Source organism: Crocodylus porosus, unplaced genomic scaffold, assembly GCF_001723895.1.
Source record: "Crocodylus porosus isolate Cpor-Errol unplaced genomic scaffold, CroPor_comp1, whole genome shotgun sequence".
Lineage (NCBI taxonomy): Eukaryota > Metazoa > Chordata > Crocodylia > Crocodylidae > Crocodylus > Crocodylus porosus.
The window spans coordinates 13,667,835-13,685,545 of NW_017728921.1; the positions used below are offsets into that span (position 1 = coordinate 13,667,835).

The 17,711-nt window shown below is 44.5% G+C and overlaps 1 protein-coding gene across 11 annotated transcripts in view; it reads left to right on the forward strand.

Moving 5' to 3' along the window:
• The window catches only part of ARVCF (armadillo repeat gene deleted in velocardiofacial syndrome), a 263,050-nt gene that overhangs the window by 190,027 nt on the left and 55,312 nt on the right, over positions 1-17,711 (forward strand). For 9 of the 11 annotated variants that reach the window (XM_019539025.1, XM_019539028.1, XM_019539023.1 and 6 more), the window contains 4 exons: positions 8,209-8,326; positions 10,022-10,193; positions 12,526-12,543; positions 17,215-17,286. In XM_019539025.1, the coding sequence (XP_019394570.1) occupies positions 8,209-8,326; positions 10,022-10,193; positions 12,526-12,543; positions 17,215-17,286 (380 nt within the window). The remainder of the gene's footprint in view (positions 1-8,208; positions 8,327-10,021; positions 10,194-12,525; positions 12,544-17,214; positions 17,287-17,711) is intronic. The other 2 variants (XM_019539026.1, XM_019539024.1) reach the window with 1 other exon arrangement.

Sequence of the window (17,711 nt, forward strand, 5' to 3'; positions counted from 1 at the left end):
AGCGTAGCTTCATGAAAGACAACAGAGCTTACTTTGATGTGTCCCAGCCGAGGTTCTGACCCCGTGTATTATACTGTTTCCTATCTTGTACACCTTGAACACAGAGTTTTCTTTCTCTTCTGATTAGATGTTTTCATGTGTTTGCATATGAGGGGTAGAAGCGATCACTATCTGGTACAAATCTGGTCCCCGTATGGAGCATCCAGATCTGTTGCGTGCATTGCTGAAAGTTTCTGGATCCACAACCACCCAGCCCATCCATGCTCTTTCTGTGGAGCATTGAACTGCTTGAGCATTCTGCAAATTCTCTTTTACATCTGCTGGACTTTTTGTGGTATATTAATTATTTTTTTTATCACTCACTGCTAAGAAGCAAGTTTTTAAAACTTAATTTTCTTTGGCTTTCCTTCTGAACGCAGTCAGGCTTCATGCAGATAGTTTTGTGCCACCCAAGCATTCCTCTCTGAAACAGCTGTTCCTAGCTACTTTTCTAAAATCCTTTTGTACTGCCAGGGCAGCTAAGAGACCAGATAGCAAAGGGCAGTATCTACACGCCCTAGTTTTTGCTAGTTCTACTATGATGCTTTTGGTGTGCAGACCCTGGTGGAGCCAGGGTGCGAGTTAAACCTTCTGGCAGGCTTGGAATAAAACTCTGTCGTTCCTCGTTGTGTAAACCACAGTCTGCTGGAGCCCAGGGACCCAGGAATGCCTGGCATATTCCCCAACAGCAGGTACCTACCACGGAAGCCAGACCTGCCTGAGATGCCTATAGGAAGTGTGATACTGATTGTCCAGCAGGGAAGATGGGATGGGGGTTGACTGCTTTATAGAAACCATGTATTTTATGAATGACATTAACACTCAGCATTTGATGAATTGATAAATTGTTAGTCTTATTCTTTTTGGTTCATTACACACTCATGTACAATTGTGATTTACAGTGGAATTTTCTCTCAATGCACTCATGCCTCAATATTCAGTACATTTTTCCCCTTTAGTTGAAAGTGTTGCAAGGATTTCCAAAACTGACAAGCTGAGTTTTTTCTTTATTGACGTGTTTTGTAGTGTTTTTTCCTGTTTGTCATCTTATTGGCATGTTTACATATCAATGCATGTTAATCATGAAGTGCATAAAGCAGAAGAAAGCAGAAACCAAGATCCCTTCAGGTTGCTGAGAACAAAGTGCACAAAACGACCATTATATGTGTAGTAGTGTAAATGAGCCATTTACAATTCTGTTCCGAGTGGATTATGGAGGGGATAAGGGAAGGAGGGAGTTGTTTGGAATAACGTGATCATTTTTTCATTAATAGTCTGTCAGTTTTCCTTAAGTCTAGAAATGAAAAGCTTTGGAAAATATAATGAGGGAATAAGAGATATGACATGCAGCTTCCAGGGTCTTTCTCAGTGCGTTTCTGCCACCCTCAAGCTTAATAAGTAATGTTCCACTTCAATAAATGTACTTGAAGGTGGAGCTTCTGTCTGCAAGGTGCCATAGAGAATCTGAATCCTAATTTCAGTTTCATAAAGATTTGGCTTTAGAATGTACTCTTGGGCCTTTGCTATGAAAGGATTAGTACAGGTGGAGGAAGAAGTGTGCTGCAGGATTCTGTCTTTTGAGGTGCACCTGTGGAGTCAGATCCTTGCTCTTCACTTCGCCTGCACCGCTTTGGCAGAGACTAGTTGAGCTGATGTGTTTTGATTGGGGGAAAAGATTTTCTTATCACTCCATTTAACTTGCAATCTAATTTGGATGTGTTAATATGCTATTACGACATGCAGCGTACAGTGAAATGTATATTTATATTTTGAGAGGTCTCTGAGAAAATGTTTTCTTCTAGTTGTCCAATTAACATATCAACCTGTCCATAGAGATAGGGAAAAAGCTATGATTGATTTGTTAATTATGCTGAATTAGATTGTCAGTCCTTGTACGTTGCAAGGAAGAAAAATTGGCTGCGTGTTTCAAGTGGAAAAGGGCAATGATTTTGTAACATGTACTTTTGCAATTTAACATCTTGCAATTTAGGATTGTGAGCTTCAAAGACCCTGAAGCTCAGAAGCCTTTCTTCTTGCTGTTGTTAGTAAATATCTATGTTTAGAAATCCCTCTCTATGTTAATGTCTCCAAAGAATACACCTTAACGTTTTCCATTTTGTTCCCTTTAATTTTAGTAGAAGCAAAGGGGATAAAATCACTTGCAATGCTTGAAAGATGAATATTATTTATTTGAAAGTTTGTGCTCTTGATCCATGTTTGCAGGAGCCCACACTCTAAGGGTTTATTTTGTCTACTCTGGAGCTAGCCTAGATCAAGTGAGAGCAGCCAGCCTGAAGGGTAAATTGTGCCATACCAAGCTGCTCTTTGCAAACTATCTTGAGGCATTTTAGGAAAACTTTTCTGCCAGCTGTGGGCACTAATGGTGAAAGTGATGTTTGCCGAGCCACCATACACGATTTTCTCTTGCCTTTGCTGTATTAGAATCATAGAAAATTAGGGTTGGAAGAGACCTCAGGAGGTCCTGTAGTCCAGCATTTCTCAACCTGTGGGTTGTGACTCAAAAGTGGGTAGCAAAAATATATGAAATAGTTGTGAACAAATGAATCAATAAACTTTAAAAATTAATTTGTCTTTAAAGGAGAAAAACATGGGAAACTGGCTTTTTCCTTGTGGGCTGGCAGAGTTCCAGCCTGCAAGGGGCTGCTTGTAGGCCCGTGCAAAGTGGTTAGTATTCACTTTGGATTCAGCCAATTTGGGGGACAGTGATTCGATTCAGTGATTCAAATCACTGTCCTGAATCAATTTGGTCGAATCTGATTCAGAGATTTGGTCACCGCCAAATCGGTTGAATCTCCGAATCAAACAGGCCCCATCCTCCACCCCATGAGTGACTGGTGCCCCCTGCATCTGGGGCGGCACCTGCGGAAGCTGCTGACCCTGTCAACGGGGGTACCAGCCTTACCGACAGAATCAGTGTTGGCTGTCAGGGGGGCACTGGCCCCATCGGGGGGAGGCATGTGCACCCCCTGCCAGTCGCCTATGCTCTGCCTACTCTGCCAGCCCTGCCCCGGTCCCAGCCTCCTGGCTCTTTAAAAAAAAAGCCACGACTCACTGGCTGCTGCCAGGTGTATGGTGATCCCCTCTGCACCCCACTGCCCCATGCTGTGTGGGGGGCTCTGCCACAAGCCCCCATCCCCTGCTCGCACTCTCAGCCCCCTCCTCCCCCAAGGCTGCATTGCTTGGCCCCAGCTCCTGACTCTTTAAAAAACAAAAAAAAACCGCGCCACCCTCACTGGCTGCTGCCAGGAAGTGGGGAGATTTCTGATGTCCCCTGCTTCCGTGTGCTGTGTGGGGGGCTCTGCCATGAGCCCCCAGAGGCCCCGATGGCCACTGCAGCATCCATTGAGTGTGGGGCTTTTTTTTTTTCAGAAAGCCAGGAGCTGGGGTGGGTGGGGCAGCCATGGCGGGGGATGAGAGGTCGGGCATGGGATGGAGGCTCATGGCAGAGCCCTCCACACAGTGGGGGGCAGCGGGGATTCCTCCCCCACCTGGCAGCAGCTGGTGAGTGGGAGCTTCTTTTTTTTTTTTTTTTAAAAGAACTGAGGGGCTGGGAGAGCAGGCATGGGTCAAGGGGTGATCAGGATGCTGGGGGAGCAGGCAGAGGATGGGGCCTGGCAGGGGTCCCCCCCATAGTCCTCTTCCACCTCCTCCAGCCTCCGCCCCCACCGCCTACTTACTGGCATGGAGCCCAAGTCCAGCTCCCTGTGGCAGTGAGTGGGGACTGCCCAAATCTCCAAAGCTCTCCGAATCTTTTCCAAATTGATTCAGAGAGCTTTGAATTGATTCGGACCTTTTTCTTGATTTCCTGATTTGATTCAGATTCGGCGATTCGGCCACTGAATCAGGCCAGATCTCCTCTGAATCTAATCAGCACCTGAAGCTTCACACAGCTCTAGCTGCTTGGCCTCCCCATGCCCCATACGCTGTGGGGCTGGGGCCTGGGGATGGGGGGCAGTGGGCTGGGAGTGAGAGGCACTGGGTTGGGACTGGCCATCAACATTTACAGATGGGTCCTTTTACAAAAAAGGCTGAGGACCACTGATCTAGTCCAAACCCTTGCTCAAAGCAGGACCATCCCCAGCTACATCCTCCCAGCCAAGGCTTTGTCTAGCCGGGTCTTAAAAACCTCTGAGGCTCGAGATTCCACAACTTGTCTGGGTGCAGTGAAATCTCCTACCACCTCTCTGGAAAACCTGTTCCAGTGTTTTACTACCCTCCTAATAAATAAATTCTTCCTAATATCCAATCTAAACCTCCCTTGCTGCAGCTTGAGGCCATTGCTCCTTGTTCTGTCACCTGCCACCATTGAGAATAGTTCAGCTCCATCCTCTTTTGAACCCCCTTCAAATAGCTGAAGGCTGCCATTAAATACCCTCTAAGTCTTCTCTTCTCTAGACTAAATCAGCCCAGTTCCCTCAGCCTTTCCTCATCAGTCATGTCCCTCAGCCCCCTCACCATTTTAATTACCCTTCACTGAGCTATCTCCAATGTGTCCACATCCTTTCTGTAGCAGGGGGCCCAAACCTGAACACAGTACTCCAGATGTGGCCTCACCAGGGCTCAATAGAGGGGAATAATCACTTCCCTGGATCTACTCACAAAACACTTACCAGTGCAGCCCAATATGGCATTAGCCTTCTTGGCAATAAGGCTTATTCAGCTTATTGTCCTCTGTAACCCCCAGGTCCTTTTCTGCAGAGCTGCTGCCCAGCCAGTCAGCCCCCAGCCTGTACTGGTACATGGGATTGTTCTGTCCTAAGTGCAGGACTTTCCACTTGTCCTTGCTGAACCTCATGGGATTTCTTTTGGCCCAATCCACCAATTTTTCTGGGTTACTCTGACTCCTAGCTCTACCCTCCAGTATATCTACTACACCTCTCACTTGGTGTCATATGTGAACTTGCTGAGGGTGCACTCTGTGCCATCTTCCAGGTCATTGTTGAAGATATTGAACAAAACCAGCCCCAGGACCAACTCCTGGGGCACTCTAGTTGATACCAGCTTCCAACTAGACATCTAGCCATTGATTACTACCCTCTGAGCCTGTTGCTCCAGCCAGTTTTCTATCCACCTTATAGTCCATTCATCCAGCCCATACTTCCGTACCTTGCCTGCGAGAATATTGTGGGAGACCAGATCAAAAGCCTTGTTAAAGTCAAGTTATACCACATCTGCTCGACTCCTCACATCTACAAAGCCAATCATTGCATCATAGAAGGCAATCAGGTTAATCAGGCATGACTTTCCCATGGTGGATTCATACTGACTGTTCCTAATCACCTTCTGCTCCTCCAGGTGCTTAGAAATGGATACCTTGAAGATCTTCTCCATGATTTTTCCAGGGACTGAGATGAAAATAACTGGTATATAGTTGCCTGGATCCTCCTTTTTCCCTTTCTTAAATATGAGCACTATGTTTGCCCTTTTCCAGTCATCCAGGACCTCTCCCAATTGCCGTGAGTTTTCAAAGATGATGTCCGTGGCTCTGCAGTCGCATCAGCCACATTACTGTGTTCTAGTGGGAAGCTAAGGATCTGACTCTGCACAGTAGCAGACCTTGCAAAGTCCTGCCATTAAAACAACTGTCATTGCAGACACAGAAGCTATGTGCAGGTACAGGATGTAGGATGGAGTGGCCTTTTGGCAGTGACTCATTGGCTCGAGAACTGCATGACCTATTTTCTTGAGAAGACCACATAAACCAGATAGAAGAAATGAGATGTGTTATGCAGACTTGCAGAGCTGAGTGGCATCCATGTGCAGACCGCTAGTTGAGGCCTAGAACCACAAACCCATTTTTCTATAAAATGTGACTTCTAGAGACCATGGCTTTTCGAGTGAAGAAAGAACTTCTTTGAATTTATCTTTGCCCATCTGTATTTAGACATCTGCTGGGCTCTGCACAATATATATGAGAAAGGGGAGCACTCTGAAAGATGACTGTTCTCCTTCACGGGCACTCTCTTTATCATTGTACCTGTAGGAGAACCTCACACATGCATTGGTAAGGTGATGCTGCAATAAATGTCTGTGTTGTGCACTTCCTTGCTATTGCTGTCGAGGTACTTGCACAGACAAAGGGATTGATCAAAGTGAAAGTTTAGTCCACCACTAAACACTGTAGTCTGCGGCAGCAAACAATACAAGCAGTCCGGCTGCCTTGCTGAGGAGCGTTAGGCCCCATGGGGGTAGCATGTACAAGGGATGCAGTACCATGCCAGATATATGAGGAACGCACATGGTCGGGCTACCTATTACTCGGCTGTGCCGGTACAGGGGTTAGTGTGCATAAAGTAACCTTGAGTGGAGAAAGGGCAGAATAGCTGTGGATCTCAGAAGTGAATGTTGGCCTACATCTCTAAGATGCAGCATTTAATGACAGCTCTAGGTCATCTGTAATATCCTTTGTGTTAGGTTGCCTGCAAACTTCCTCAGTGTCTCTTGAGCTCTCTGGGGAACGGATGGGCTTGGTAATTAGGGTCCTGGATAAACTGCCCATAGTGTAGCAAGGATATTGGGTTTTTACCAGACTGGAAGTTCTCCCAGAACCAGTAAGCAGTCAGATGAAGCCCTCCCGCAGGCTGTTGGGATGATATGTCATTACGAGCTTGTTGATTTGCAGTACTGGAAATCGTAAGCATTGCTGGCATAAAAATATCATTATACAAGCAATTTGGGGTCAACCTAAGGTCAGCAAGCGGGGAGTACAGGTTCTTTGTGGATGCCATCAGACTGAATTGGTATAATGGAACCGCGGGCTACGTAGTGCAGAGGGCAGTGAGGTCTGAACATCAAAGTGGATATCTGTACTGGGTAATGACAATACCTAGTCATGATACAGGGGACAAGAGGAATGACAAATTTGGAAAGGCATTGGGAGATGTTTGTGTGCTATATCTTCAACACTGGTTTCTGTTGGAGCAGCTGAATGCAAATGAAAGCAAAAACATCATCTTCATACAGATCCCGGTGAAATAAAACCTAGTTCTATGTGTTGTTCCACTACTTTTTGTTGTCTCATGAAATTAAAAACATGGATATATATGATGAGGCTTGCTCACTTATTTTGTAATACCCAGGGATTCATTGGGAATGTACTGCCAGTCTTTGGTGTGGAAATAACTAACACTTCAGACTACCTGATGTTTTCCATTGCAACCTATGAAGAATTGTTCTTGTCAGAACCAGATGCGGTGGGGATTAGTTATTACTTTAGGACCTGTTCGTGCTTGCATTTAAATCAATACAAATCCTAAGAAAAATCTCCTCAAATGACATATATTTAAGATAATAAAGTTCACAGAAAAAATATTTTCAAAATATTAGATATTAACTGGAACAAGTGTCATGAGTAGAGTTGGGTGGGATATGATTTCCCATCCCACAAGTGTTTTTGGTATTTCATAAATGTTCTTGCTCTACCTTAGGATGAGCATTTCAAAGTGAAATATTGGACAGAAAAATAAATGTATTCACAAATATGTAATAGCCATTCATGGTTAGGGCACTCTTCTGGGTGTATAGTACACCTGGGTCTAAACGTCTGCTCCAGTAAATATTTAATCAGTACGCGGTGGGACAGCTCCAACGGGAGAGGTTAAGAGAGATCCTTCCCAGACAGGCCGTTATTCTGGTGGTGAGAGCATCCCCGGGAATATGGGAAGCCCTTGTCCAGCTTTCTCAGTTGTTGGCTCTGATATAGTAGGAGTTTCTTTTTTCTCTCTTCTTTTCACCAAAAATACACCATTGTTAAAAATGCAACGTCCATTTCTACAAAAAGGCTCTTGTTTTAATTAGTTTGCACTTTCATACAAAATGCTGTTTCACTGGAAAACCGTCAGCCTGCTCTATACCATGACGTTGGGCTGTATCAGAAGTCCAGACAAGTGAGCAATGACTCTTTCTTTTAATTATCTAATCCAGTTTTCATTTAGAGTTTATGAATTGCAGGTGTGTGGCCCAAGCCTCAGGCACTGGGCATAGATGAGGTCCAGGTTTGTAGAACTTCTCTCTGCTTGATCGCCTTTTGTGTTGCCAAAAACCCACCACAGGTAATCCAGCACAGAGTGTTTAACCTTTGTAAAAGAAAGCAGTGTAGGTGTGAAGGTTTCCATGCTAAATGTTTCTGTTGTGTTTGTTCTTTGTTAGGAACGTAAGTTCAGATGGAGCAGAAGCTCGCAGAAGACTGAGGGAATGTGATGGCTTGGTGGATGCTCTCCTTCATGCTCTACAGTCTGCAGTAGGCAAGAAGGATACAGATAACAAGGTGAGTCTTGTGTATTCTGATTTGGATGAGTGTGCTCCTTAAGATGCAACTGCTGACCTCACTGCACACTGAGGGTATTTTGCTCTTAACATAAAGGTATGAATTGAGATAGGCAAACCCACCTGGCCTTCCCAGCCCTGTTCTGGATCTTGGGGATCTTCACAAGCCACCTCCAAACATGGTGGCAGGACTGGGGGGGGGGTCACTGTGGGGGTTCATGCAGCTGTTATTTGTCCCCTGCTGCTGACATTCATCCTTAACATGGCTTCATGCCCTGTGTCTTGGTGGTGCACCCATGCCACTGCTCTTCTTGACTTCCAGACCCCTCTGGGAGCCCCAGGGACCAGAAGACATGACTTCGCGAGCTAATCTGACCCACAGGCTGTACATTTGACATCCCTGGTCTAAAGAGATGCTGAAAGGGTGCCTCATTTTGTAAGCCGGGTGGCTACTATGGTACCATTTTATTGCTTGTCTTTCTGACATGGGAAATATGCAAGGAGGAAGAGCAAATGGAAAGACAGCTGAAATGGCAATTATTTTTAATCCTCCTCCTTCTCCTCCTCAGTTGACTTCTATTTATACCCAAAGTCCTAAATTATAATTGTTGATCCTATTGTGTTGTACTCTATACAAAATACAGCCAAGGAGCTAGGCCCTGCCCGCGAGAACTTTTTTGAGTCTGTACTGTATATGCTGTACTGAGATCAAATCCTGTCCACAAGCAGACACGCATCAATCCCAGTGACGTCCGTTGGAGTCCTGTTTGCTCTCAAAGGGCTATTTGGTTTTACCACTTCCTACAACATGTCAGCATATTGTGACTTATGAATAAGGAGCCCTTATGCCTCCATCATCTACACGAGAGATTGTGGAATGCAATCGAATTTTAATACGAAGCTTTGTTAGTTTTATACTGTGGTTTAGCCTTACATAAATGCACATATGTATGCTCCTGCACACACTAGCTTAGTGCTATACACATACATACATATACATATACATATATACATATATCTCTATATCTATAAATTAATGAGTCCCAGCCTGTGTGAGACCTACCCAAGAGAATCAACCCCAGAAGTTTTGTCATTTAATCAGATCCCTGCTTTTATACAGACCATTTTGTAAGTGGATTTTGAAACCACCCGATGGTTTCCATTACAACCTATGGAGAATTGTTCTTGTTAGAACCTGACGTGTTGAGGATTAGCTGTTACTATGGGACGTGCTTGCGCTCACATTGAAATCAATGCAAGTCCTAAGTTTGTGCCAGAGGTACTGCAGTTAAACGGGTCTTGTGAGGGGGCGGGTGTGGAGGGAGAGGAGGTGAAGTCTGCATTTTAAAAAGCGTGTTTATGATGGTGTGATAACTGCCCACTGTATTTTTACAGTGAGTTTGATCTTTAAGGGAACCTATTTTAAGCACGGTGAGTTGGTATCTTTGATCACAGAGCCTACCTTTTGCATAGGCGCTTATTTATGAAGTGTATTAAATAAAAAAAAAAAGTTTTAATAAGAGAGAACTGAAATTAAGGTTTGTTTGATTAAATCCTCTTTGAACCCTACATTCTTGTCTCAGGGGGCTTTACTATTTTTTGATTCATAATTTCCCCCCATGTGACATAAGGTTGCAAATAGACAGGTGTTTCTTTCTTCCTTTGTTTTTTTTTTAATTTAAGTTTCTTGTTACAGTCTGTAGAGAACTGTGTGTGCATCATGAGGAACCTTTCATATCACGTCCACAAAGAGGTCCCAGGAGCTGACAAGTACCAGGAGCAAGATGCAAATCAGCCTATGAGCACAGGAGGCTCTCAGAAGAAGAAGAAGGATGATGCAGGTTGTTTTGGTGGGAAGAAAGCTAAAGGTGTGTTTCAGAGAGGTCTCTGAAATTTGGAGTGGTTTTTGGAGTTGTACTGCTATATTGTGGTCTCAAGTCCTGCTGCTGCCAGCACACTTGTGTAACTTCATTTACACCAGCGGTTTCCTGGGATTCAATGAGGCTATCCACGTGCAGAGTTGTAACATTGCATGTTTGTGGACTTGGGGCATGTGTTCATTCCTACATATTGGGGTCTGCTCCCCTCTTGATGCATGTACTTAACTTCCATTTAGCATTAAAGTGGAGTTATGTACTTTGAAGTAAGAACAGGCCCATTGACACCCATGGCTGGGCAAAGGTTGATGTATTCTGCCTCTCATTCATGGGCTGTTGTTCCTTCATTCATCAAACCCCCTGCCAAATTGCACATTAGTTCCATCCATCTTGCTCCAAAGCATTTGCTGCTGTATGCGGAAGCAAGAGAGACGCATGCTAATTTCTATGCACAGTTGTCCTTTCTATGCCTGTTTCACATCTTCTAGCCATCACATTTAAAAAAAGGAAAAACAATTCCCCCCCCCCCCCAAAAAAAATAAGAAGACAAAAAAATCTTGATGCTGTCATTCTTGCATTCATTTAAATTGCAAATGTGATTCTAGTAGCTTTTAATTGTCAGTCACTTCAGACCTGTTCTCTCCCTTTTGAGTATGAATGTCACAAATACATTGCTTCTCGAGAGGGAATGAATAGTGTCTCAGTAAACCCCTTTTTATCTTCCTTTTCAATACTTCAACTTACATGTGCTACTTGGTACTTGAGAGAAATTCAACTTCCCAACCAAATTAGGAGGCAACGTACTCATTTCTCTGACTTGGGCACTTAATTCCTTGTTTCTTTATATTTATGTCAGTCCTTAATATAGCTGTCCAGATACTGATTGGATTTGGTACTGAAGTGCAGATTACTAGTCAGCCTTGGAATGCCTCTAATTTAAGCGCCTAAATTTGAAGGCCCAGTCTGGGCCCTAACAACTGATCCTAAATTTAAAAATTGGTCTTTACCCCTCTTCAGTATCCCGTTTCTGAATCAGCATACAATATATACAAGTTACTGTAATGTGAATTTGCTTTCGTGGTAACTACAGTCTCTTTTCAAGCCGACTGAATCTTTTATATACATTGAAAAATAGTTCGTTAGCAACTGGGGAAAAAAAAAACCCTTGAAAAGGCAGAAAATCTTACCTGCCTGGCCAGGACTGTCTACCAAAAAGGTAAAGCAATTTTCCCTTGGAAATAATATATACTGATGTGGGCTGTCCATTCTCATCACTTGTGGGTGCAGGTTACCCTGTCACTTGAGAGCAATGCAGTTTGTGTCAATGTGTGAAAAAATATTCCCTGGGGTGTGCAGGAACGCAGACCATTGCTGAGGCCCAAGGAGGAGTGTTCACAAATGGCTGTTCCACTTGTTTGTCAGAAGTCTGTCCACTTCCTGCTGGGCCCAGCTCCAGTGTCACTGGGTCTCTGGTTTCTGCATTATCAGCCAAACTTTCTGGGGACATTTGTGTTTGTGGGCAAACAGGTGTCAAAACTGTGAGATGCTGAGGACAAACTCCTGTTGACTTCAGTGAGAAAGGCAGATGCACTGTGACCTCTCAGTTGTTGGCCCTATGTGTCCAGCAGAAAAAAGCAATTATTTTTCCTGAGCGTGTTTTAACACTTTTTCCTTGTAGCTCTCGGCTGTAAAAAGTCACGCTGTTCTTTTGGGTAGGATTGAGCGGTAGTTGCGCTGAGCTCCCAGCCAGTGGTATACAGATCAGAAGGGTTGAGAAGGACAGGCAAGCTTAGCATTAAAAAAAAAAAAAAAAAATTAAAATTCATTAGTAAGTCTGCTTTTAAAATCATAAATAGAAAACTCCCTTTTTTTACTGCATAGCTTCTCTGAAATTTCCTTAGTTTTTTAGGTCTAGCACTTGAAAATAGATCATTTCAGTTTCTTCCTCTCTCTTCTCGCTTGCTCTCTCTCCCCCCCTTTTTTAATCGTTACAGTTTTTTCTTGCTTATTTTATTTCATGGTCATTGATCATAGCATTTCAGACACCCCTGCAAGGGGCTAGTCGGCCTCCTTTCCCCCCACTCCCTTCAGCATCTTTTTAAATGACTAACAGGAGAAAAGGAACCTGCAGGGAAAGAATATTTTTTCAGCAGGAACAAAAGGGAGAAGAGGGAAGTGTTTTTATCAGTGAAAGTTATTGCATTCCTGTAATTCTGAGGTTTGAATCAGTTCTGTGAAATTCTGCTTCTTTGTGATTGTTCCTTTGTATTTTCTTCCTCCCTGTAAATTTTTGTTTTTTCTTTGCTGCTTTTCTGGTAATTAGAGGAGTGGTTCAATCAAGGTGAGTCTTTCCAGTACTTTTTTTCTAACATTGTCATAATCTCCTTCATTCACCTTTTACATAAAAGGGCAAGAGCTGGCACAGAAGCCTTGTTCACTCCACCCCGCAGCGCACCTCAGCTACGTGCTGCTCATTGCTACTGCTCTCACCTGGAGGCCTAGTTTGATTCAGGGAACTCTTCCAGTTTCGCTGGCGTGGTTTGGGAGGGGCTGGTCTCAGTAAAGAAAAAAGGGCCACGGTCACCTGGGGTGCAGACCCACCAAGTGAGGGAGTCTGTACTAGGGACCTTTGCCAAAAATTCATGTGGGGTTACATAAGGCCAGGGTTGCCTCATTGGGCCCAAGAGAGGGCAATAGGGTATGTCTATATGGGAGAATTAAATCATGATTGTAAAAGGTGCTACCTATGTTTGGCTAAACTAGCTGAATTGAGTTAACAGCAGCTGTGAAGACACGGTGACGTGACGTTCAGTGTGCTAGCAAGCCGAGTACAAAATTTTGTAGGGAGAGTAGTAGGGACCATGGGTTTTAGTACATGGTGAAGTCCATGCTACCTTATCTTTACTGCTGATGGGATGGAGCATAACTAGATTAATATTGCATGTGCTACAGTCGCACTTTCCTTTTGCTGTGTGGAGATATCCATAGTCTAATGGTCTGAGAGTTGGGCTGAGAGCCAGAAACCATTATGTTCTAATCCCAGCTCCTCACCCTCTCCATTGGATGTCCTAGGCAAGTCACTTAATTTACAGGAGCAAAATGAGGATAGTGCTTACCCGCCTCACCTGGTAGGTGTGAGGATTAGTTAGGTTGCATAGTGCCCTGAAGATGAAAAGTTGTATTATCTTTGATGCCATTGATGGGAATGGATGGGTTCCAGCTGATGGCCTCTGGGAGTTGCTGCAGGTGTGATGACAGATGGCCATTAAACCAAAAAGCCAAGCAGCGCTGGCCCAGCAGCAGGGCTCTTCCCACCCGCCCGTGTGGCAGGGGAGCATTGCCCCCGCAGCGCTCAGCCCCTGGGAGAGCCTAGCGCCTCGTGTTGCTTAACTGAGATCTTTTTGAGCTGAAGAATTAGCAGCACAGTACTGACTGCCTCTAAATGGCCTTCTTCCTTTCCAGTTCTGTCATCCAGAAAAAGGATGGCTGGGATTTAGCCCTTGAGAAGAGAAGGATGTAAAATGGAAAGGGGAAATGAGGTATCCTTTCGGCTTGTGCAGTAAAGCAGGGGGCTGTGAAATATTAGTCGTATTTAATACTGAAATTTTTCCCAGGCTTTTGACCCAGTAAGAATGACAGTAAATGAGCCCGGGGACGGTATATTTGATCTTTTCTTGTGTGGCAGGAGAAAGGGCTAAAGAAGCTTTAATTTAACAGTTACCAAGATTGTAAATCATTTATTACACAAGCAAGTGTCCTGTCAGGCTGCTTTCCCACACCAGAGCACTGTGCCAGCTCCTACAGCCAGGCCCCATAAAGCAGACCTGTCAGGAGCCATGCTCAAAACTGTCTGTCTTTTGGCAAAGTTCTGCGCTGGGCTTCTGATCTGACAATCTCTTCTTTCCTCTAGTGGCTATCCGAGAGGGGAAGCGCGTGGGAGGAGGAAAAAATCCATAAGCACAAAACTGTTGCTTTAAAACTTTTTGTTGTCCTCTGCCAGCGGGATTGTTAACTATCCCTTGCCACTGTGACTGTCACTGCAGGCTCGACTGGATTTGCGAGAGGCTTCGGGCTGCCCTGCGTAGAGCTGGGACCCAGCTCATCTCGTTGTAAATTAGATGAGCATCAGCTGGGAGTTAGACTCATGTCACCCTTTGTTTCTCATGAAATAGTGACCGGGTATCAAAATGGGCAAAGTGAGTCGCATTGCTTGAAGGTGTTGTGGCTGCCGTTGGAAGGCGACTGAAAGCAACACAGCTCAGAGTGTAACAGTGGACCTCCACACCCCCATATGCACTCCTCCTCCTAAATCCTCCCTTAAATCTCAGGCTTCTGCCTCTTAATCAACTCCTCCCTGATAGGAAAAGAGAGCCCCGGATATTTAGATGCCTCATGGCATGACCCAAGGGTCCCCAGTCCTGGGTCTGGCTTGGCCAAGGGAGAGAAATGATTTCCGGAGTTGACTTGACTCCAGTGGGCTGCCAGCTGCTCGCTGCAGGGTGGCATGGGAAGTGAAGCTGTGACCTAGAGGCACACCACGGAGGGGCTTCAGAGGGGAAAGCCTGAAACTTAAATCTTGCCTGGAAATCAAATGGCCATTGGAAAAGATCACAGAGCGCAGGTGAAGGGTACTGCCCATGTGACATGCTGCTTAAGCAGGCAAAAGCATTCTGCATTTCTTGTATTAAAGGTTGTGCAGCCTCCCGTACTCCCTTCGTGTCACATGCAGCATAATATCAGTGCTTGCAGAGGTCACGCACAAATGCATTGTACTTGAAATGAATAAACAATTCAACTGCTGATGCACGAGAAGCAACGGCATGCAGCTCGGTCTCTCGCTGTGCTGACTCAACTCTGCCAGCCCAGCCGGAGTAACACTGCCAAACTTTAAGCCAAGAGGGCTTTCAACGGGGAGCTGATCTGTTGAGGAAGGTGCCATTTTGACAGTACCATTTCACAGCAGAGCTGCCCTGAGCCTGGAACTGCCTGGTGACAAACGCACAGGTTTTTGGCCTGCAGAAAAATGATGCCCTGGCCCAAGTCGTGGAGATTAGATGGAGGCAAGTTCCTCTGCCTGCCTTAAGATCTCATCTTTTCCAGATGGTCATTTTACTCCTGCTTTCACAACCCCTCTTTCCCTCTGTCACGGGAGTATTTTTCTCTGCTCTAAGCAGTGACAGGGCTTTGCAGCCAAACAGCCCAGTTCAGCTGTCATCATGAAAAGTAGCTTCCTTGCACAATGCCTGACATTTTGTCTTCCTCTGCTTGTCCCTAGCTCCCCAAGCAACAGATTACGGGGTTTTTTCCAGAGCCCAAGAATTAGTGGTGGCCCAAAGCCCTCACTCTTATTCCCATCTCTCATTTTAGGAAAGATATCTTTCAAGAGGAATGGAATAAAATGTGCCTGTGTGACCTTTTGGCAGATTAGAAAACAGGCTTTTCCATATGTCGCAACAAAGGAGGCACTTCAAGCTTGATGAAGCTTTAGTTGTATGTCTGTAGTGCCTTTGAACAAAAGGGGCTAGCCACATGCCATGGTGGAGGGGCAAATGCAAGATGGGGCATTGGATTTGGCAGCAGTTGTCATTCTCTAAGGGTCTAGTACAGCTGCCTTGGGGTAAATGGAAAAGTTCGCTCACTGGGAGTTGGATCAGGACCTAAATGAAGCTGCTACTTTATTCTGGACAAACTTGTATAGGCAAATGTGTGATGCTTCTTGCATTTCAGACCCATAGGCCTTTCCCATTTCATGACCTGGTCTTACAACAAAGCCTAGCTGTTCACTACATTACATTTTCAAGTGCTTTGCCCTGTATGTTTTTAAATGTCCCAAGTGATGGAGCTTCCAGCCTTTCAGCTGGAACATTGTTCCACAGCCCCATAGACCTACTGTCAAGAAGTTTCCTTCTAATTTATTCTTAATTGTATGGTGCTGAATCTTTTCCTGTTGTTCCTAATTACACTCTTTGTACCACCTTAAATAATTTCTTTCCCGTCCTGTTGATAACAGACGTAACAGTTGCAATGGATCAGCTCACACAAGTTTCCACCGTGCTATAAGTCTTCATCTGTTCACACCCTGGACTCCAAACAATATCCAAAAACAGTTCACCCCGAGCAAATTTGTTTCCTCTGTCCTTTTTAGCAAGGGGGAGGGAGGGGGAATGTCTGAAAATTAGACCTTCCTTCTCCTTTGCTATTTTTCAGACCCTTGAATTCAAAGCCTACCTTTCTCTTGCAAGCAAGCACTCAGCATGGGTTTTGCTTTACCTTCTTTTTTTTAAATTAAACTTCCTTTAGATTAAAGCTAATGTAATGGTTTGAAACTGTCCATATTCCTCACCAAAGCATTAGAAAATACAGTCATTTCCCTTAGTTTCTTATAAGCAGCCAAAATTACACTTTATTGATTGAAGGGCAAATTAAGGTTAAGTTATTTGCTGGCCTCTGTGCAATATATTAAACCCAGGCCTTCCTGCCTGACTGTTGCCTTGAAGACAGCCAGTGAAAAGGGAGCCCATTGTCCTCTGTTCTGCACTGTAATTTGTGCCTCGTACATGCTTCAATCTAAAGCTGTTTGCTGGTAAAACCACTAGTCAAGATGCATTTTCTGCTGAAAACCAAACAAGAAGCTTCATGCAGCTGAAAGCCATTTTAGACGAGACATTTTATTTCAAAGGGCACAGTGCCGTGGACTTGCAAATGAGGAAAATCACTCGGCATTGAAGTTGACTAGCCTGAATCTTAGAGGTGCAGAGCACACCCAGAGCCTGTTAAACTGATCAGGAAGCAGAAATGCTCAGTCCCATTGGAGATTAACCTAGAAGATGTGGAGGTTTGTCCCTGAATCATTTAGGCAGATTGCAAGTTGAATATATGCAAATAAAGGGGATAGCTAGTCATTTATAGCCTGAGTCTGTTATTTTCTTTAGCACTGTAGAAGCACATGACAGTGATTGATTTATCAGTTCAGTAACATGCTTTACTATTTATTTTCCTATTTTATGTGCAGGAAAGAAGAACGGAGATTTGGACAGAAACTTTGATACACTTGATTTGCCCAAACGGTCTGAAACGGCTAAAGGTAATGTGCAGATTTGTGCATATGCTTTTGAAAATAAATCAGTGGGGACATAGGGATTCTGCAAGAGACTGCAAAATGAGCTACGCCCTGTACAACTGCCTTCATTTCATGTTCAGCTAATCATAATAATAGATGAACATCAATGTGCTGCTTGTCTTCCACTGTGCAGTCCCCAGGGGATGATCCTATTGATTAAGCTGGCCAGAGGAGATAATGGAAGCCCATCAGACGCAGTTTTGGATTGAAGTGTTTCTGTCAAAGAGAAAAAAAAAATGGATCAGTTCATAAAACATAATTTGTAGATTCCCCCCACTAGAAACTCCCAGGGGGCTTTGTGTAAAGCAGGAGGTGAGGAATTGTTTTGTTCTGTTCTGTTTCTATGAGAGATCTTCTGCCCTTTCCTTACAACTGCCTACCTCTGGAAG